The sequence below is a fragment of the Lineus longissimus genome, chromosome 2 (genome assembly GCF_910592395.1).
Source record: "Lineus longissimus chromosome 2, tnLinLong1.2, whole genome shotgun sequence".
NCBI classification, from domain to species: Eukaryota; Metazoa; Nemertea; class Pilidiophora; order Heteronemertea; family Lineidae; genus Lineus; species Lineus longissimus.
The window spans coordinates 19438406-19461574 of NC_088309.1; the positions used below are offsets into that span (position 1 = coordinate 19438406).

The window sequence follows — 23169 nt, forward strand, 5'->3', positions numbered from 1 at the left end:
TGACGTATTTTACAAGGCCCTTGCCATGGCGTGTCGTTGCGAGAAAACGGAGACCACTGATTGAGGAATTTTCACCGAAATAACTAATGATCTATGCTCAATTTGTTAATCAAGTGTTGTGAATGTTAGTAGAGAAGTGTTAGAACACGCAGATGTAAGATGAGCAGTGTAGACACTTACGGGCCGACGGCAGATACCCTGACGTTTTTCGATCCCGAGGAAACGGAACTTCTCGGAGCCGACACGCAGGGGTCGGAATTTGATTACACCGATTTTACACTTCCGTCCCAAACCCAGTCGCAAACGCAGGCCTCCCAGCTTGATGCTGGGCAGAGTCAGAGTCAGGTAATTATAGGTTCAATAGCCTAATGTCCATGATGAGGCATGATGAGACCTTTTTGAAGAATACTAATACTGTAGGACTAGTATAGTAGGAGCCATGCCCATTATTATAGGCATACCGCCTTACTGGGTGATACCGTTACCGTAGCTGCCATGGGCATAAAAAATCAACTTCACACACTCAGAACATGTCAGAAGGCCTAAGCGGCTTTGGACAATGCCATAAGCCACGGTGACCCTTTGTTCCAGATAAAATGCATGACTGGTCAGCGCCCCTAGAAGTACAAACTTCTTCGAAAAGGTAGATTTGCTTAGGATCGAAACGACTGGACAAATCAGACGTGCACCGTGATCTCGCTCCGCCCAGCGTCCAGTGAGAATGATGACAATATACGGACTTATGCCTATGGCCCCCATGTCCTGGACACCAGTACAATGGTAGAGTCAAGCGCAGCACTGGAAGTGTGAACATTTTTAACACAAACATTTCTGAACATCAATATTTTCAGGTGAATGGTGCTGAACACCTTCCAAATGGGTTGGAATCTGAGCTACAGTCTGCAACTAAAGGCGTCGGGGAACTCACTTTTGAAGATGAAGAAGAAGACCAGTTCTATCTTAAGGATTTGCCGAAGCATGCATGCGCGTAAGTCTCACTGTGCACAGGGTCACATATTGTCGTGCTACTCAACTTCCCTGATCGTTGCAATGTACATGGGCTTACCTAAGGAATTTGAAAAGTAGTCTAAAAAAAGAGAACGCATGCAGTAAGTCAAGTGTAGGTTGCTCAATGTTGGAATCATATTTAATTAACAGGACATACATGTAGGTCGTGGTCATATAGTACATGTGTATGTTTTCCCTGAATTGAACTGATGGAAGTCGGGTGAAATTTGAGCTTGGTTGATACTTGGGACACGCAATTGGGAACTAGAAGCATGTATATTTGCTGATGTACATGTTGTGGCAACAAATTCATCACTTCCTCAAGGCGTACAGATCTTGGAAATATCCTTTCAAAATTTTCTATTGCATAAAATCCCAATTGGCTGTCTTCCCAGTGAAATCTAGCTTCGTTATTGATTGACCTCATTCATGTTATTCGACTGATTCCGTGAATCGCCAACCTAGAGTGTCGATTGATGTCATATATTGCACACCTGCGCTGCTGTTTGATAATCGAAACCATATTTGAAGTGCTGCTAATCACTAATCAGGATGCATGCTGGGCAGTTCAGAATCAGATCAATTTTAATAAACATACAATACACTGATCAAGTTGAGGTGTATTTATTATACACAATACACTGATCAAGTTGGCTTCATCTAGTCTATGATATTGATACTCATTTGTCAAAAGATAATCAGTGTATGAACTGACATCATGGAAATGCCATAAAGGCACCAACCCCGAAATATCTGCAACATGTACCATTGAGTGTGCGCCTCATCAGGCACTTTGGTGCAAGTGATGCTGGTGATAAGGAGGAAGCTTGAGGTGTGTAACATTGGAGTGGGTTTCATACAATAGGTGAATAGGTTTTAAAACACCACAGAATTCATCGTGGCCTCTTTCTCAAGAGAATGAAATTGTGTCATTTTGGCAATTTAAAGTAATGTGTCAGGTGCTTTATATTTAAAGTACACTTGCTATTGAAAAAGTAAAATCTGGCCACTTGTGATGTCTTTGTGTTTTGACACTAAATAAAAATTATCGAAAAATTCAAAACTTAAAAGTCAAATCTGGCCACTTGTGATGTCCTTGTGTTTTGACACTTAATAAAAATGATCGAAAAACTGCTATAAAAACCGTTCAGGTACATGTATTTGTGCGAATGTCTACAGGTCGGGTGTAAGCTGCAAATTTTTTATGTACAAGACGATCAAGGAATTCGTGAGATTATCATTAATATTATACTTAGACTAATTTTATATGAGTCCAGGAATAAAGAAGTCCTCAGTTATTCTTAATCTAATGGGTCTATTTGATTGACGATTTTTAAACTGCTTACAATTCACATGTTGGCCGATCTAAAGCAGTCAGACTATTTATTTCTGGAGTATTATATGGTGACATAAATCTTGGATATAAAACGCAGAAGTTTGTCATCCATTGTACATTACCATTAAATATCTATAAAATTAACATGATTTTGGATTGATAACGACATATAGAGTTTCCGTTTTGTGTGTCTGTGCCGCACATGGTGTTTAGTGTTATCTACTTGTAGGAATCTGAGAACATGGACACATGTTGGTATAAAAGATATTGATACGTTGCACTGCAATGATGATGTTCTGGTGTCGTGGATCAATATTGGAATGGGGGCAGGAGATTCTACATTACACATGACATGTTTCATGTTCTCAGAGGCTGTTGTTATGGTACCCGCTAAAATCGGAACAGGTATCATCATATCATGTATGTAAATCTAGCCACACTGAAGGGATTGCCTAGACTTCAAACAGTGTTTACAAATTCTACACGTTTTCCTCAATGGATTTTTGAAATTGTCATTTCTTGGGTGTGGAATACTTTCATATCAACACCCAACATAATCTTGTGTATATTGTTGTACAATCTGATATCTTATTTGCTGCTGGCAATGTCACCTGTTGCAGTATGCACTTGACGTGGCCACGAAGGCTCAGTGACCTTGAGTCTACACATATAGTATTAACCAAACTCAAAGTAAAAATGCAAATTTTGAAATAAATCATGCTGCCTGTGATGATGAATTGGATTAGAATGGTTGTATATGATGGAGGGTTTATGTCCATGTGTACAGTTGCGCATCTGTTGCAGTACATGATTGTGTACAACCTTAGACCTTGTCCTACTAACTATTGAACCATATGAATGGTCGATCCATACATAGGTTTTTGAAATTATAGTAATGTATACTGATAGTACACATGTCGTCAGGAGGCAATAACTTACCCTGATTCCACATAAATTACTTATCAAAAATGGTTTGTGACCTTTAGTTTTTATTGGGTCAATGTTGACTGTGTATCAATCAGTATGATACAAACAAGAATTATCAACAGTGGTGCCAATCGGTGATTAAGCTTTGGGGGCATAATGGGCAGAATCTTTGTCACCAATGTGGACCGTACATTCTGCAAAAGGCAGTTTCAATCAAAAAGAGGCATTTTCTGTCGTCTGCTCCTGATCCTTGAAACAAAAGAAATGGAGGTTTTATCACTTTTGGACAGTACAGAGGTACAAGAGTGAGGCAGAACATCTCGGAATAGGACCAAAGATTCCTGGTATTGACCTTTAGAGTCTTAACAGCAAGGTTAACGTTTCTTGTAAAACGTTTACAAAAAATGCACTGCCATCACTCAGTCAATTGCTGGGGATTGGCAGCCAATGTATACCCTTTCTGAATGAATGAATGAAATGAAACTCCACTTTTAAGTCAACCCAACTCATGTAATCTTTTATCATTATTTCGTTTCAGGTACTGTGGTATCCATGACCCGGCTTGTGTGGTGATGTGCAACTCCACCAAGAAGTGGTTCTGCAATGGGAGAGGAAACACGTCTGGAAGGTATGCCACATCTGTACTCGTTACGTTGTTTGCCGTTAAGCCTGTTTCCTTAGACGGCAAAGAAAGTTATGTGACAAAAACCTCAAGTGTTGTGCCACCAGCCAGTTTCTGTGTATCTTGGTGTAGTTGTGTCCATCCCTCAGTGTAATGTTTAAAATAGCCCACAAGTTACACTTAGTTTCTTCTTAAGTGCAATTTGCAGTATTAAGTCCATAGTAAAGTGCACTGTGTAATGCTCATTTTGGCATTCATTTTGCTTCTGGTGTAATGAGGATATGTGCCGTCATTTCAAGATCTCGTACATTTGGCATTGTCCCCAAGGGAAATTTGTGACTGACATTGATTTTAGAGTGGGTTATCGTCCAGTTAAAATCCCCCAGAGTGTCTGCTGAGTTGAGACAGTAATAGCCTAGAAGAATCGTGACGGCACAGGCTATACAAGAAGCTATTTGGACAGATGCGAGTTAATAGGGGTTACTTCAGGCCTACATTTAGGTGGCCGGCCAGAAAATGTTATCTCTGCAGTTTGAAACATTTCCTTTACCGCTGTCGTAATTGGAAATGTTAATGGGGATTCAAATATAGTTTCGTTTTCATCGGCTTACAGGACCCTTCATTGAAGTGACCTACATGTTCAAGTATACTGTTGTTCGGACTTTCACTAAAATTAAAGAGATAGTTTTTGTACCACATCTAACATAGATGTTGTGGTTTGAAACCACTTGTGTTTTCCAGTTCTGTGTTTTTACAAGTGGTAATCCCATTATTATGATTTTGTAGGTATGACGTATCTATTGACACAAACCTGTTTGCTCAATGAGGAAGTATTCATAGTCATTTTATTTCGTGGTTTTGTTGACTTTGTACAAAACCATTAAAATATAGGTCATAGTGTATACACTGCACACCCAAAATCCCTGACCTTCAGTTGTAATATCTCATAAACATAATGATTGTCCTAGTTAGTATTGTCATCAAAAATGGGACTGCCTTGCCACCCAAAATGCCTCAGTCATGTCAGGCCCAGGTGCTGGTCAAAGGAGTGAGAAGTTGATGAACAGTGCTGAATACATGGCATGTCTTAGTCTTAGTACTGGTTATAAAAAATGGAAATTCCTTGCCCCTCAAACTGCCTATCTATCATGTTACACAACTGCTTTTCATGTGAAGGCCTGGTGGGAAGTAATTTTCGGTTTCTGATCTCTCTTCAGTCATATTGTGAACCACCTGGTCCGTGCCAAAGCCAAGGAGGTTACCCTGCACAAGGAAGGCCCGCTGGGAGAGACTGTTCTAGAGTGTTACGCTTGTGGATGCAAGAACATCTTCTTGCTTGGCTTCATCCCAGCCAAGGCGGATTCTGTTGTAATGTTATTGTGCCGGCAACCTTGCGCTACTCGTACTGGTGACATGAATTGGTAAGTTCTGACATACAATGTTTATGCCCAAACTTCAAGTTTCATCATCAATTTTTACTTGTTGCTTGCAAAACAGAGGATGCTGCTTGTGATATGATTGATGTGCAGTTTGAATCAGTTGGTTGCTTAGCTGTTGCATCAGAAAAAGGGTGTTGCCATCCTCCTTACTTTTCTCCTTCTGTCGAGTCTTCATATGCAATTTCTAACTGCGTAGATGAGTCTATAAAAATCATTATGCATGTGTTTTGATGTGAGAAACATTCCGAGGGTTTTGTATCTTGTCCGTGCCTCATCAAAGTATATGGAAATGGAAATAAGAGCCTTGAGGGTTTTTAACCAAATACAGTAGTGTGCCTGTTGTTACTATTGTGCACAGTAGATTTGAATCATTGATGTGATTCTGGAAAACAGATAATCTGTAAATAGATATGTGATGTAAACATCTGAATCCATGGCCTCGCAGCATATTGATCAATGTATTTGGTACATGAGCCTTAGAAATAGGCCTGATTATTTAGGTCTAACTCTAATGCTCATTTTCCTGCAAAGCACTGTAGGAAATTGGAAACATTGTGCAGTGTCGTGTTATCGAGAACATAAAGATGAACTTTTTTGAACAAAGTTTTCTATGACTAAAAAACAAACGCAATGCACCACTATAAGAGGCCCTGCAGTCAAAGTCTGCAGGGCTATTACCACAGCAGACGACCAACTCATTAGTGCTGATGCTTATCCCGAGTGAGCCACTGGGAGTATCACTCCCCCTGGTCCATCACCAGTTAACTTCCCAGACAAGCTTGCTACCCATCTATACACCTGGGTGGGGACTAAGCAAGAAAGCTTAAGTGTCTTGCTTAAGGATACCAAGTGACCCTGTACATAATCACAATGTTTTGTTACCTTCTTAGGGATTCGGCCCAATGGCAACCCCTGATTCAAGATCGTCAGCTGCTTGCCTGGTTGGTGAAGGTTCCTTTAGAGCAGGAACAACTCCGTGCGAGACAGATTGCGGCCATGCAGATCAACAAGTTGGAGGAACTGTGGAAGGTAATCACCATCTTAGAAATCAAGCCCCCACCATCATGAAAACATTTGAGAAGAATCCGGATTTTTACCCTTTGCAACTCTGTCGTAACAAAATGCTGTTTATTTACAGGATAACCCGGAGGCAACGCTAGAAGACCTGGAGAAACCTGGCATTGATGAGGAACCCCAGCAAGTCCTACTGCGATACGAAGACGCTTACCAGTACCAGAATATCTTTGGGCCTCTCGTGAAATTAGAATCGGATTATGACAAGAAGTTGAAGGAATCGCAAACGCAAGATGGCATTCTTGTCAAGTGGGTTGTCGGCCTCAACAAGAAGAAGGTGGCGTTCTTCAATTTCCCGAAGGCAAATGAAGGTTGGTTTGTTTGCCAGAGTACTGCCTCTGTCAGCAAAAAACTGCATGACTGATAGCATTATTTTTAAAGGTGAAAATCCATGAATTCTGCATGGACATGTATATGTTCTCTGAAAAAGTCACAAAACAAGAAAGGGGAAGTTTCAAATTATCCTGGTTGATTATGGACATCACAATTACTCAGACATGTCAGAGGCAAGGGGTTCCAAGTGCCTGGTTTCTGAATAACACCCTTCAAATTAAGGGGTTTCAGTAGGCCGAAGGGACGGTCATACAATTTAGGGCCAAGATTTCAGTTGTTGTACTCCGCTTTAACTCTTATCTTGTAAAATGACAGGTGTGATAGGGTTGTTCCTTTTCTCGTAAATCGACAACTTTTTCTTTTCAGAAATGAAACTTATGCACGGTGACGAGCTGCGTTTGCGCTATCTTGGCGATGATCATAAACCCTGGTCTGGGGTCGGCCACGTTATCAAGATTCCTGACAGTATCTTTTTTCTACCAATATGAAATCATGGATCATTGTAGTTAATTTGGATATTTCAATCTAAAAAGCTGTATCAGTACACAGCTTAAAAATCTGCAGACAGTTCTTTCTTGTACTAACTACGCAATGCAGTTGTGATCTTCTTGGTTCTTGGGTTGCTCTGAATTTTTGCCTTTGCAGAAGGGATCGACTTTGTTGTAAAAATCCAAATCTTCCATTCTCGTGGTATTCTGTATGCGCCCAGTTGCCAATTGTTTTCCTTTACTAAGAGTGTCAGACTTGACCGATGAGGTCGCGGTGGAGATGCAAAATAGCGCTGACGCTCCAGCCGAATGCACCAAGAACTTTGTGGTCGACTTTGTTTGGAAAGCTACATCATTTGAAAGGTGAGTGAATTGTGTGTTTTGAGTTGTATCCAAATGTTGAAGGATATGGTTGGTAGACCAGTATGCCTGTCATGCACCAAGCGATTTTCACGAATGTGCTGTCAACGTGAACTTTAAAAATTGTGAATGCATTTTAATCATTGAAGTTACGCAGCAAAGAGGATATCTAGTCTACTGCCTATTGAAAATGATCAAACTTGCCAACTTTTAAGCTTTGGAACATTTCATGCATCATCATTGTAATCGTGAGAGATTACACTTGTATGGACTTGCCGAACTTCTGTGTTGAACATGGTTTATTATTTTCCAACAGGATGCAGTCTGCTTTGAAAACGTTTGCCGTCGATGATGCGTCTGTTTCGCCGTACATCTACCACAAATTGCTCGGTCACGAGGTAGAGGACGTCGTCCACAGATGCCAACTACCAAAGCGGTTCAATGCACCCGGATTACCCGAGCTGAATTCTTCGCAGAGATATGCTGTAAAAACCGTGTTGCAGAGACCTCTGAGTTTAATTCAGGTATAAAAAATTTCAGATACTGTCTTCTTTGGGCTCAAATTCAGTTGACTTCATAGACAGAATTGTTCTTCATTGCTTGTTTATATCTGAGTTGAGGGGTAAATATATATTGCTTGTTTTCTTGTGACAAAGACTTGCTTGTGATGGTTGAGATGAGTTGTTGATATATATTGTATTTTCCATCTGCAGGGGCCACCAGGCACTGGTAAAACCGTGACTTCGGCTGCCTTGGTTTATCACCTGACCAAGCAGATTAATGGCCAAGTCCTCGTGTGTGCGCCATCAAATATTGCTGTCGACCAACTCACAGAGAAGATTCATAAGACTGGGCTAAAGGTTGTGCGTCTGTGTGCCAAGAGCCGGGAGGCTATCGATTCACCTGTGGCGTATTTGGCGTTGCATAATCAGGTCATGAGTATGGAAGGGTAAGTTTAGTGGAAGTGTTGGTTATTCATGAGGATTACAAATACTTGTTTGAAGTCAAGCCTCTTGAGATCCGAGCATAATCCTTGGTTGTTCAGGAATTTGGGTGAAGTGCTGTGTGAATATCAAGACATCTTCGTTCAGTTCCTGGCCAGGCAAGTCCTCAGCTCCCTCTACTGTTTGAGGACTCGATGGGCCTTTCAAATCTCTGATTCTGGAGTCTTAAGTTAGGATGATAATCATCCCCAAGAAGTGAACATGAGCAAGAACATAATTGGAACTATAGTCCATTTCATGAGAAAATGCTTCATTATTGAAAAGGCTAGTTCTTTTTATCTTTGTTATCTTTTCCAGGTTTCAAGAGCTGAAGAAGCTGCAGCAGCTGAAGGATGAGACTGGTGAGCTGTCCTCTACTGATGAGAGACGGTACAGGTCTCTGAAGAAACAATGTGAAAAGGAACTCCTGCAGGTCAGCATTGAGTTTTCTTCAACAATGTTTTGATGATAGTTCACAAAAAGTTTGGATGAAAAGTAAGATAGGAGAGACCTCTATTGGCAACGTTGTATCACCTAATCTGACCGACCTGTCTTGATAGTCACCCTTTAACTTTCTCTCTTGTTGTTTTCAGAATGCTGATGTGATTTGCTGTACTTGTGTTGGTGCTGGGGACCCCCGTTTGGCCAAGATGAACTTCCGCTGCGTCCTGATAGACGAGAGTACGCAGGCGACGGAACCCGAATGCATGATTCCTGTAGTTCTTGGATGTAAACAGGTGAGTAGCTGATCTGTCCACTTTTTCTTCACTGCCACCAAATAGCCAACAGACGCTATTCCTCTGTATTAGTGCAGCACCATCAGGGGTCAAGCAACTGGACACGCTTGATGTAGAATAGCATCAAGATTTGGGTTGAGGAGTGAAAATACAATAGTACTATTACTACAGGATGAATTTTAACAGTTGCTGACTCTGTTTCTTTGTCTCTCTTTTTACAGCTAATTCTTGTGGGTGACCATTGCCAGCTCGGGCCAGTTGTGATGTGTAAAAAGGCGGCTAGAGCTGGACTTTCACAGTCCCTATTCGAGCGGTTGGTGGTTCTCGGCAGCAGGCCGATACGATTGCAGGTACAATACAGGATGCATCCATCCCTCAGTGCCTTCCCATCGAACATCTTCTATGAGGGTTCACTGCAGAATGGAGTCACTGCCAGTAAGTCGCTTCTAGCAATATATTTTTGTGATTGTCTATAAACAGGTTAAACACAATAATGAAAGGCACGTGAATATTTCCAGATTGACAGTGTGTCATTGATTGTATTGATTTGGATGAGATGGCAATCATGTCAGATACTGTAATCTATAATAAGTCGTAGGTGTGCATTCAAATTACAATGAACTTGCGTATTTTATTGATTTTTGTGCAATATGGTATTTTAGATATCCGTTGACAAGTGATGCGTTTGTTCTTGGTATATTTGATCTATGCTTGTTTGTTTATTGAGAAGAAATATATTGGTTTCAAAATAATTTGAGTTATTGAGTTGATATTGTGTGTGTTGGTTTGAAAACACCTTGTTGTTTCCATCAGGTCGTGGAACCTGTTTAAAAAGAAGAACCCTGATTGTCTGGGGAGAGGCATTGGCTTTTATTTTTTGGCATTGAATGATCTTTGTCTCTGTTTTCAGGTGATAGAACTCGCTCACACCTTGAATTCCCTTGGCCACAACCAGACAAGCCAATGTTTTTCTACGCCACCTCTGGACAGGAGGAGATAGCCAGCTCGGGAACGTCATACTTGAACAGGACGGAGGCGGCTAATGTCGAGAAGATCGTGACCAAACTGATTCAAGGCGGTGTGAAGCCGGAGCATATCGGCGTGATCACGCCGTACGAGGGACAGCGTGCATTCATTGTACAGTACATGCAGTACAGTGGAAAGATGAATTCCAAACTTTATCAGGTGGGTTAGCTTTAGTCCAGTCAGGCTACGAATTTTGCACTACTTCAACACGCTTTTGGTACATCCGATAGACAGTGTTATCTATGATAAGTGAATAGTGTTCAGTTTCTACTTAGCAAACTTCAAATTTATATTCAGTATTTACATTTCTCCTGCAGGAAATTGAAGTTGCGAGCGTGGACGCTTTCCAGGGCCGTGAGAAGGATTTCATCGTGCTGTCATGCGTGCGTGCCAATGAACACCAGGGTATTGGATTCTTGAATGACCCACGTCGTCTGAATGTGGCCTTGACAAGGGCAAGGTAGGTTTGATTGCAAGCTAAGAATGACAAGTCACTTGAAAATTCCCATGAAGTTAAGTTGGAAAGTTTTCAATCCTGAGCAAAAGTGCTTTTTTGCCTGCATGGCTTGCCAGCTCCTTCAAGATTTGGCTTCCATTCAATATCAAATCCATATGCCCTGTTAAAATATTTTCATCTTCTCAAGGTTTGGTATCGTAGTAGTTGGCAATCCGAAGGTGTTGTCGAAGCAGTCGCTGTGGAATCATCTGTTGAATCACTACAAGGAGAACAAGGTGTTGGTCGAGGGGCCTCTCAATAACCTCAAGGAGAGCATGATTCAGTTCAGCAAGCCAAGGAAACTCGTCAATGCCACTAACCCGGTAAGTTTTCATAGGAGACTTTCTAAGACTGGGCTTTGAACGGGCAGTAAATTCGGACATTGTTAACTTTTTGTGGCATATGCCATAGTGGGTTTTGGAAAATTTAAATACTGTCGGATTGATGTATATTCGGTATACTTGCTTATGGCTGTTCATCCTTCATGGTAGGTAGGGTTTGTCCACCTCTTTCTGCCTTTTGCAGGCTTGGATGTCTCGTCCCATATAAGCCCGATCTCACTCAACTCGGCCGTCATATTTTTGTTTTGTTCTGTATATTCGTAAATTGTTGACTTTCAGGGCGGTCGCTTCATGATAACAACCATGTATGATGCGAGGGAAGCTATGATACCTGGCAGCGTCTACGACCGAGGACACATGAACGGAGGTGGGGGACCAAACTTTAATCGAGCTGATCCGTTTGTACGTCACCACGACCAACTGAATTACATCGGGCAGAATCGCACCATGATGGCTAATAACGTACACCTGCCTGTCCCCGTTGGAATGTTCATGACACCACCGAATGGACCACCTTTCAACCAACCTCCTCCAAATGGTGAGTAATGTCCCGTTCTTTTTAATGATTATTCAGCAGACGCACAGTACTTTTGCTTGATTCCAATCCTAACAGTGTTGTAATATCGTTCAAAACTGGCTCCTTAGGTATCAGAAACTTGTAGGAGTCATGTGCTCTAGTTGACAACAGGATAATTGGACTGGAACCATTGATGCCAGTGCTACTGTTATTTTTAGATTGCATCCAATGAGCCACTCTTGGAGTCCGACCTCATTTGCAAATTATCAAATAATTTAGCTTTGCAGCGTGTCAGTGACACTTCTCACTTTTCTTTGCAGCTGGTATGAGGAGCATGCCAAAACAGACCCGTGGTAATACCAGGCGGCCTACCAAGCCGCCAAGGTACAGCAACATGCAGAACAGCCAGTCGCAGTTCACGCAGAACTCGCAATCTGTCAATAGCCAAGCCAGTCAGGTAGGTGCACCGATTCTTTCTCAATATTTTGACAACTGACAACACCTAAAGACCCGCTGCCACCAGAACAGTGCTTCATACACTGCAAATTACAGTGCTTCATACACTGTAAATAATGCTTAATTGTATCCAAGACTTTGTAGAATTACTCGTACAGAAAATATTTTCAGTGAGATTCAATAACAAAGCTAATGCGTCTGCCTCAATTTCTTATCCTTCAGAAGATCTGAGATAAATTGATGCGTTTCTATTTCAGGAAGGTACACAGCCTTACTCACAGGGCCCCCTGACTCAGGGTGGACTGTCTATGAGTCAGCCTTTCCAAATGAGCCAACCTGGACTATCTCAGGTTGAACTGTCACAGGTATGTTCAACGTTCCGATTGGGCGGACTTTGATTGGAACTCGAGTTGAATGCGAGTCCCTTGAGCCTATCTAGAAATTTTTTTAAAAATCTGTTAAACTCTGAGTTCACAGTCATCAACGTTTTCGTAAGTGAAGAAATCGTATGCATTTTTAAGCCTGCTAATGACCTCTGTAAAAAATGCTCTGACAAAATTTAGAACTTATCAGTGGGGTTTAGTAAAAGAGGGTTTATCAATATTATGCCAGAAAAAAGTAAAGCTTTTCTTGTTGAATTGCTAGCTTACCATTTCTCTTATTCTGACTCCAGGACAGCTACATAGGGGACGAATTCAAGTCCCAGGCTGATGTGCTACTATCCCAGGACTCAACGTACCAGGGCGACAGGGCATACATGCAGTCACAGCCATTGTCACAAGGCGGACAATTCTCACAGTACTAGTCGGCTGTCAGCCGGATCACACCAGCAATGGGAGTGACCTCACACACGAGAGCGCCCTCTAGAAGCGATCGATCAGAACCAATTCCTAGCATTGAGTAGGCGGGAGCCTATGCTCGGGTCGGATGGAGTTGGAAGTTCGCCCAGGAATGAGGGGCGCTCGGTTCTGACAGCAACAAGAGAAGATCTTTTGCTCTGTGAGAGGGCAGGTGGCTCCTCCAGCAGAGACGTCTATAGTGCTATTCCTAAGGTAGGAAGCATGAAAAATGGTGGCGCCATCTTATAGTCATCCCAGGAATCAGGACTGATGAGGTGATATCGACAGCGGATGGTGCAGGCAGGAGGAACGTGGCTTATCATGTGTGTACGTAATGTTGCACATAGCCACTTTTGCAGGATGAGAATCTCCAGCAAGGAAGCGTTTGCATGGAAGAAAGAAAACTGGATGTTTGCCCTCTTGACTTCTCACATGGAGTCAACTGGTCAAGTTCACTATAATGGTCGTTGAAAGTGCATGTATTGCGGAATTTAGGCTGGAGTTTGTGGGGTTGTAACCACAATTCAGTCAGGTCATCCTAAGATTATAATGCTGGTGTGACTGGGAGTGCATGTAAAGGATTTTTCTTTTTAACATTGTTAGGAATATTTGGAGCGTTTTCTGAATCTACTTCATCCTTGCTGAAACAACTGCAGGGAATCACATTTGCATGAATAATTTTATGATCTGATTGAATTGTGCGGTAAGATGAGATGGACGATAGATGGGACCAAAAGGATATAAAGAAGATTGGTTGAACATTTGGAAAGATATTGAGAGATATTTTGTGCAAAATTCTGTATTCTTTCGAGTCTAACAAGATATGGACATTATGGTATATTGTCTTAAACCAATTCGTTTGGTCTCTGATATTAAATCTAGGGCCGCTACAGAGTAGGAAATTCAGAGTGTGGCCTAATCTTTCAAACTAGCTGGATGACCTATTTAAAATCATTATAAACAAGTACAATTGCGAAATATTGATGAATATGGTTTTGGTCTGAATTAAGGTTGAAATTCAAGAATGAAAAAGGACTTATGATGTAAGAATTGGACTTTGAGGCCAGTTGTAAGCTCTGTTAATTTCCTATTCTGTAGCCAATCGCCTCTAGTTGGAAAGCGTTAAACTGGTTGTATGGAAAGTCCTGCATCGTGTGCTCTCTGCCCGCAGCATCGGAGCGTTGATATCCGTCAGGTGTTGGGAAAATACTTGGAAGGAAGTGGTAGCCGCCATTGGCATTGGACCTCGTCTGTTTGGAGGATGCCAAACAAAAGTCATAACGACTATTGAAATCATTAGTAATTATAGTTGTATTTAATCAAATTTCTATTTTAGTTTGCCATTGGATTGTTCTCCTCGCGGCGTTTGTTTCTATTTTGTAGAGCATTGTGTCAATTATGGCTTCAGTTCTAACTCGAATTTGCTTGAAATTCTTGCTGAGAGTGATTGAGTATTTTGTTCTGCAAGACATGAGAGGAGTGTTATATTGGGTGACAGGGGTTCCAGATCCGAAAAGAAATCGAACAGTACATGCAGTATGTAAATATGTACAAAAGCTGAATGATTACAAATTGAAAGGCAGTTCTCCAAAGAAATTCTTCAGTTTTTGAAACATTTGGTTTGCCAAATGACCACCTGTTGACTGATTCTAAAATGGTTGCGAAAGCTGATTTTCAGTGATAATTTTGTTGGTTTGTTAGAATTGAATTTAAAACTTGAATAAACAGTATGCATATTCTCTTCATCTTAAGAAATCTGGGGCCCGTATGGTGATGGTGTTATTTTATGACATGGTTCTGAAGATAAGGGTATGGTCAGATATATATAGGATATGTTCTATTGAAGTTATGTAATGTACACTGTACAAGTCTATCAATTTCATTGAATCTATGGAAAAGATGTGAAGACTGTATGCAAGATGCTATGAAATTCTCATAAATTCAGGGGCGGCTGTTGCATTGATAAAGAAATAAAAAAGTGGCCCAAGCTCTGAAATTGAGATTGTATCCTACAGGATGCATTTATTACTACTTGGTGACATTAGAGAATGATTTGATGGACTTGTATTGTTTGGTTACCTGTAATTCTCTTAAGTATTCTAGTGGTTGACAAGCTGTGTATGCATGAATGCTAGTGCACTTTTCAGTCTGAATCTGTTTGGCACTATTTGATTTCGAGAGATGAGTTGATTTCTTCATACTAAAAGAATTTGGCTGATTTATATAGTGAAATTTTCATGTATGAGGTGATGGCAAGGGAAACGCCTGCACCGTTTGTTAAAAAATTGAAATTTGAAATAGAATTTAAGATTTTTCTATCACCTAAATTCACATTAAATATAAATTTGATCATTGCTGTTGTATGGACCAATACAGATATACTTTTTGGTCGAGTTTCATAACATTTGACATGTCTGGTAATACTGTGCAGCACCAATGATTATTTCTACTGTTTGTACAGACTGAAACGTGAATGGCGTAGGCCTTTAAGGTGTTAACCTGTGATATCTGTACATCCAAGTTACAGTAAAGGAGAGATAGAAAGTTGCGACCTTTGGTTTTGGTGGTGGGTATTCAAAAGAATTGGAAGTTTTCTCAACATAGCCCTGTTCCATTGCGAGATAATTTTTTAGAAGACCTAGTCCCAGCACTTTAATAAGAAATACTCTAGTTTTACCAATCAAAGAATGGTTGATGAATTTCTGCGAAATTGGGACAAAGGCCAAGGCGGAACGCAAGGTCATGATCGTCAGATGACTTGGTGTCCCCAACCCATTGTCTATCCAAATTAAACATGTCAAATGGCATCGGCTAACTCTGTGAATATTATCTAGTTTTATATATTAGATATTAATAACGGTCTTAGATTGATGAATCTAGGGTATCTGCTTTGTTATTCATGTAACGTGTCTGCAGAGAATGTTGAGATAGTCCTCGGAATGCTCCTTGGATCTTTGTTGTGATATGAATAGTGAAATCAAACCTTTATTTTATTTGGCTTTTAACTAGTTTGCCTCATTTAAGGGGCTGGCATTAATGTTAGGCTTTTAGGAAGCTTATGCTGCTAAGTAATCCCGGTTGTTGTCATCTGGACTAAGTTTCTCTCAAAAAGTGGCTGTCAAGTTTAGGCAAGCAGGCAACAGACCAGTTGAAACTCGCGAATTACGAAACATAACATTCTAAAACACCTTGGTTACAATGTGCCCACTGTTTACAGTGTATAATGCACTGTGTCTCTTTTGGCAACCATAGCCACTTGGTCCTGAATATAGTCAAAAGCAGTTAAAACCAGATTTCGGTGTTTAATTTGAGGTGTTTTAGAATAGAAATTGATACCCCACCGTCGGTATTGATACCTCGCAATATAAGCTCGGTGTGGGCTGTCATTTCACCCAAAACCTTGGCTGCTGCCTAAGTTTTGGCCCATATTTTTGGTCCACACTTGCGGTGTTTAGTGAGACAACCAATACGTCCAGGTAGGTATCAATTTCTTAATCCTTGTAAACCGTGTTCATGTTACTGATAGAGGTATGACATCATTGTTGACCTTGGCGTCTGGCTGCATGCGACGTTTTGGTAGTTGGTAGGCTGATGACAAAAAATCCTCTGCATAATGCCCATGGATTGGTGTAAATTCTCTGGATTCTGATTATTAGCGTGATGGTTAACATATAGTATTAGCTGTACATTGTACCTTGTGGAAAGGCTGGTTTTACTGATATTCTCATATTCTAATTTTCTAACGCTTGACGAATAGTTGGAAGTAGTTTTGCACTTCTTGAATTTCTCACTCTAGATATTGTAATGAAACATGTAATTAGTGGCAGTTATGTTTATAATTACCAGATATTCGGCTCAAAAAACATCTGCACAGTTACAGTGTTCATTGTTAAAATTGTTGTTTTTAGTGCTTCCGAGCTCACTTTTTTTTCTCGTTTCAAAATCAAGAAGTCTGGCGTTGTCGGCCTGTTGAATATAATACGTATACTTCAAAAATTGAATTTAGTTCACTCGAGAGATGTTTGATTCAATGCAAAACAACTGTATGAAGTCAGTGAAAAAGTTAAACCAGATTTAGTCCAGTAAACCTGATGAAGTCTAGTAAACCAGATGAAGTTTAGTGAACTAGATAAAGTCTAGTGAACCAGATGAAGCTGGCAATGAAAAAAATCTAAATACTTCTCCAAATTTTACCTGCAAAAACGAGACTGTCTGATTCATTTTTGAATGATGAAAACACCTTTACCATTTTGACCAATTTTATACCAAACAATTTCGTCACAAAACCTTCAGTCGAGAATAATGGAATCACAGGCAGGGGTCATTTGCACAAAGGTCAGTGTGACCTACAAAGGTCAGTATGACCTGATTTTGAATGTAGGTCAAACACCCTGGGACATATTCTGTTTCTGGAGACCACTAGAAGCTATGCAGTCTATTATAGTTATAGACAAATTTGACTGAAGTCTTTTTATTGTGTACAGCCCAACTTTGTACTTTGATACTTTTACACAGCTTTCACTATATTTGATGAAATAAGAAAATCAGTAACCAATTTTATGTTAGCCCTATCCAAAAGCGTGCGTTGGGCATAAAAATGACCTTTCGTCTATTAGTTGGGGACATTCTCAGGTTCTTGCTCATGATATTGTGATAAAATTGCCCTTCATAAAAAAAGTTCAAGAAAAAAAAAAGTTCATTCGAGAGATTTAGAAAGTGTATAAAATTCCCATTTCATCTCATCTTGCTGAGAGAAATGAGCAAAACTGGGGCCACGGCTGACTGACAGCTTGATGAAATCAATTTCAAAACCAGGGGATTGGTGTAGATTTTTCCTAGATTTTTAAATGGCAGCAAGCACTTTCAACAGTTGAATTGAAATACTTTTTTGGAAAAACCATTCAAATTGTTTGAAGTTCTGAAATGTCACTGTTTTATCCTCCAATTTTTTGTGGCAGTGCTTGTGAGAGATTGAAGTGATTCACCAGGAGAATCCATTATAAACTGTGATGAATATCAAATGCTCAACTTACTTCATGTCCTTGAAAATTAGACGTTACTACGAATTTGGTTCTGTCCCATCAATGAGATTGTCTAAAGTCAAAATTGGCAATCGTGTAGTGCCTTTTCAACCTGTGGAATAAAGTTGGCTCTCATTCTAAACTTCAAAGGGACTTTTTATCAAGCACTTGCCTTGCGAATTTGGAACTGGAATTCGTGTCTGCTTTGGGCAGTGCAAAAGGAAAGGACAAAGGACACATCTGCAGTGTTAGTGTATTCAGAGATGACTCTTTGGCTGTTACTTTGATGAGATTGGCCATGTTTTTCTTCTGATGCTTGCAATCATTTGAGGCTTATTACTGACACAGGTTTCCACTCGACATTTTCTGCGTAAAATTCAGAATTGTTGTGCTGTAAATTTTAAATGCACTTCCCTGAACTTTGATTATTGCAGTGCCCTCCTAAAATACTCTCGTTGTTTGAAATACTGTAAACAGTCAAACTTTGCAGGCATTTTTTTGAAAATGTTCACGGATTTCATCAATATATCCTCAATTTGCAAGATAAACATTGCAGAAAAGTAGTTTTTGTTTGGAAATAAATTTTAATCTGTCTAAATAAAAACTGTGAAATATCATGTTTTTAGGAATTTCACGAACTGCAAAATTAAAGAGTTTACAGTAATTTCAACAAGGGCACATTGCCTTGTCATTCTGTTGCAGAGAATATTCAATTCTTCATTTCACTTTGTCCACCTGTTGCTGCTAATTATATGCTTTGTCAGTTAAATCAAAAATGACTTGTTTTTCATCCGTCTTGTCGCGAGGCACGCTCATATCACCGTCCCTTGCGTGAGTAGTTTTACCAGTCCATCAGCACATCTTGTCCTCGTTGTTGAACAACCTACCATTGATTGAGACCCTCAATAGTCCTAGCGAGCTCTACACTTACTACATCTTTTCCTATCAAGAGAACAGCCTGTCCTCATTGAGACACCCTGAATAGGGAACTCTACACCGAGGACATCTTGTCCTAGTTGGCGAACAACCTACCATCCTTTGAGACGCCCTGAATAGGGAGCTCTACACAAGGCCATCTTGTCCTAGTTGGCGAATAACTTGCCATCCTTTGAGACACCCTGAATAGGGAGCTTTACACCAAGTACATCTCGTCCTAGTTAGAGAACAACCTGTCCTCATTGAGACACCCTGAATAGGAAGCTCTACATCAAGGACATCTTGTCCTAGTTGCGAACAACCTACCATCCTTTGAGACACCCTGAATAGGAAGCTCTACACCAAGGACATTTTGTCCTAGTAAGCGAACAACCTACCATCCTTTGATAAACCCTGAGTAGGGAGCTCTACACCAAAGACATCTTGTCCTAGTTGGCGAACAACTTGTCATCCTTTGAGAGACCTTTAATAGGAAGCTCTACACCAAGGCCATCTTGTCCTAGTTGGCGAACAACCTACCATCCTTTGAGAGTACAGTGCAGTGAACAGTGTACATGCCATCCCAGGTATATGTGCGTCTCAAGGATGAAAGGTTATTTTCCGTCTTGGACAAGATATTTTGACCCTATTCAGGGTGTCTCAAAAGAAGGTAGGTTGTTCTCCAACGAGGACAAGATACTCTTGATGTGCAGCTCAAACGATGGCGGGTTGTTCACCTTCTCTGGCAACGTGTCCTTGATGTAGAGCGCCCTAGCCAGGGTGTCTAAAGCGATAGAAGTTTGTTCTCCAACCAGGACAATATATCCTTGATGTAGAGTAGAGCTCTTCCAACTAAAACAAGATGTAGAGCTCCCTATTCAGGGTGTCTCAATCGCTGGTAGGCTGTCCTCTAACTAAGACAATGGGTGATAGGAATAAAGACTAGCAAATACTTTTATCTGAAACTCCATAATACACTAGGCCTTTCTGTAAAAGTAAAAGCATTTCCTAGTCTTTATTCATATCATCCATTATGTCGTTGGTGTAGTGCTCCCTATTCAGGGTGTCTCAATGAGGACAGGTTGTTCTCTTACTAGGACAAGATGTACTTGGTGTAGAGCTCCCTATTCAGGGTGTCTCAATGAGGACAGGTTGTCCTCTTACTAGGACAAGATGTACTTGGTGTAGAGTTCCCTATTCAGGGTGTCTCAATGAGGACAGGTTGTTATCTTACTATGACAATATGTACTTGGTGTAGAGCTCCCTATTTAGGGTGTGGCAGAATCATGTACCTGGGACAGCACGATGACTCTTCTGTCTTTGTCAGAACTTCTCTCCCTAGTGCTCTTGAAGACAGGTTCAGCCCTTGAAAGCACTATGGGCTGTACCAGATATATCACATGCACACGTACTTGAGATAGCATAATTACCCTTCTGTTTTTGGTTGAACTTCTCCATGCAGTGAGACAACTATTGGCTGTATGAGGTACCTCCCACGTACGTGCATCCATGACCCCGGGACAAGGATGTCACAATCTAACCGACTGTCCCCCCCCCCCCCCCCCACTGAAAAATGTGCCAAGTTCAGTACTTGACCGAGATTCTGTTCTTCCCCAAGAACTTGCACTGGTTTTGATGACACTGTAGGTTCCTCAATTTTTCATGTCTCCGACTGATCCCACTAACATCATTTCGATTGCAGGAAAGCGAATTGTCCAAGGACAAAAGCACAATTAGTTTAAACCACACCCAACGATGAGGTCATCGCGATGACGTCGATAAATAGTTCCGGTCATGCGCAAGGAGGTTGCACAAAATCGTCTGCAACTTGGAAAATTCACTGAGCGGGGGCTTCAAAATTTCTCCGAAAAAAACTTCGATTTTATATTTCTTTCCGCAAGTAAATACTTTTTTTGGCGGTAAGTTGATAGATAATATATCATAGCTCAAACATACATCGATATTGACCCGTTTATTTCACTTTTGATGCAGTATTTCATGATTTTTGTGCAGGTGCGCAAAAAATTGTCATGGCGCCCACATTTTTGACAAATGGGCGTTTCATCTCCTCAAAAAAATGTCGATGGGAAGGTCAAGCATCGTGATCGAGTTGCCTGATTCAGATATTTGTGTTCTATGCGTATTTCTACGTCTGGTGAACTAGATTTTATAGATAGTTCGAGCGTTTTTTCGATTGAAAAATATGCACCAAAAATCATTGGCGTGATAAGGGAATACATTGTCTCACCTGTTGACCATGTGCTATGCGCTCCCTGTGCATCGTGCGTACATTTGTCCCGTGGTCTGAGCATTAGATGTGCGGAGGGGTTATTATTGACATTTAGTGCGAATTTAAGAGGGGTTGGTGAGATTTAGAGGGTAGCCCTCTGGCTAATTATTTCAAAATCATGAGGGAGAAATTCTAGATCTTATGTCCAGCCAGGGATAAGGCATGTAGGCCTAAGGTGGGAGTGAATTTTAGGAGGGGTGCCTCTCCCTTTTTTTAATGTTTGTGGAGAATACAGATCTTTCTGTCTGGCTTCCAAGATTAAAGACTTGGTCTTTTTATGCACTGAAATTGTGACAATGGTATAAAGTGGTAGTCGGTATGAAATTCCTTGGTTGTGCCTGGCAAAGACATAAGATTGTGTGTTGTGTCCAGAATTGGTCTTTTAAAGACAAAGTCACAACCATGATGCTTTTATGAGACAAGTTTTCATGATATCCGTAATGTCTCCTGATTGTGAAAGGACAGGGAGATGTACCACCATACAAACTAAAGAGAAGACAAGCTCTTTGGACACACCTGGATGGTCTGGTATTCGAGATGTATTTTGAGCATTTGTGCACAGGCACCTAACATTGCGGGGTTAAAGCTCAATAAGAGCCAAGGACTGTGGTAGAAAATTATATTGTCTAATTTCTTGTAATTTGCAAGGTCTGCTTTTTTTGCAGGATCGGGATTGAAAATGGCTTCCGAACACTGGAGAATCTGCATGGCTTAATACAAAGGCTCTAGCAATGATAGTTTGGCCGATCGATCTTCAACATGGAAAACTTTTAGTAGAGTGGAGACTGTAGCCAGGCATCTCAGGTGAGGTACAGTCACATTGTCACTGGTCACAGTCAAACCTTGAAAGTTGAATTAAAAATTTGTTGGTATGAACTTGACAAGTTTGAATAAGTTTGGTGGCCAGCTATACTATAGGCTGTATGCACGGGGACAGTAGGGGAAAATTGTCACAGGAAGTATGACAGCACCTGCAACATTCTCATAAGGGTGGGCTGAGTAGGGTACTTCGAATTATGAGGAGAATTTCCCCAGAATTGTTACAAATTGATGCATTATCTTTAACTGTTTGCCCCCTCTTTTTCAGCCTGGTTTCATATGGTAGTTTGGCTAACCATCATCTTCATTCTCAATCTTAAATGGACGGTCCTGTTCTTGTGAAGAATCCCATCGTCTGTCGTAATCCATCCCACCCACCCAAACTGAGGGACTTTGTCAAGACATATGGTTGAGGTTCCTATGAATTTTCAGGGCTTAGAGAGCATCAGTCAGATAGGGGCCTAGGCCCTAAAGCTATGCCCATCCTATGACTTGTGATGCTGAAAGCTTGACAACAGAGGGAAATGGTCTGAGGTTGTGCCAAGAGCCAGGAGACCGTGACTACAGCAGTCCAGCACCACATTCATTGGTAATTGAGAGGCCAGTAATAAATGATGACAACGAAATAAGAAGATGATCTATGAACAGGGATGATGGCAACTTGCCCTGCTGTGCCACATTGCTATAAAATGACCATCTCAGCTAGACCACCATACCATAAAAAATAGTGATCAATCAGCATGATGATGAATGCTTCAGGATATTGAAAAAATCAAGAATATCTTTGTGTTTTTGCCTACAAAAAACTAATTGTTTGGGTTCTTTTTCAGCCTGTTTACAAGATCATTGGGCATGGATGCCACGGAGGCTGTTGAAGAGGGAACAAGCACCACTACAGTAGAAAATCTGTCACCATGGCTGTCTCTGAGAGAACCAGTCCCACTACAGTAGAAATGCTTGTTTCAGGGTTTCGATCAGCGGGTGTGGATGTCAACGAGGCTGTCCAAGGGAGAACAGTAGCAGAAGACGGAACAGTTTAATTTGGCGTGGCTAAGTATCCATAGACCAACTGTAAAGCAAAGGGGTGGTGGAGACCTGCGTGTCTCCGAGGCATGAAGTTTCTTGTCAGTTTTTTTGTGACA

At 40.9% G+C, this 23169-nt stretch overlaps 1 protein-coding gene and 1 long non-coding RNA gene across 3 annotated transcripts; both read left to right on the plus strand.

The window, feature by feature from the left end:
- Window positions 1–24: 24 nt before the first annotated feature.
- On the plus strand, window positions 25–18772 carry LOC135482740 (regulator of nonsense transcripts 1-like). 2 transcript variants are annotated; one of them, XM_064763066.1, is made up of 20 exons: window positions 25–345; window positions 852–988; window positions 3810–3899; window positions 5111–5314; window positions 6223–6361; window positions 6471–6717; window positions 7106–7204; window positions 7476–7590; window positions 7904–8111; window positions 8301–8536; window positions 8889–9003; window positions 9164–9307; window positions 9529–9742; window positions 10218–10492; window positions 10651–10793; window positions 10978–11152; window positions 11450–11708; window positions 12008–12144; window positions 12401–12508; window positions 12817–18772. In XM_064763066.1, exons 1-20 carry the CDS (start codon window positions 160–162, stop codon window positions 12946–12948), a joined length of 3363 nt encoding a protein of 1120 aa, XP_064619136.1. In that variant the 5' UTR covers window positions 25–159; the 3' UTR covers window positions 12949–18772. The 2 variants fall into 2 exon arrangements, with proteins under 2 accessions (XP_064619136.1, XP_064619137.1); XM_064763067.1 differs by having other exon boundaries at window positions 7482–7590.
- A 3125-nt stretch (window positions 18773–21897) lies between these two features.
- Window positions 21898–23109, plus strand: LOC135499444 (uncharacterized). The gene is made up of 3 exons (XR_010449296.1): window positions 21898–22012; window positions 22296–22616; window positions 22858–23109. It is a non-coding gene; the product is annotated as an uncharacterized LOC135499444 (long non-coding RNA).
- Window positions 23110–23169: the final 60 nt, after the last annotated feature.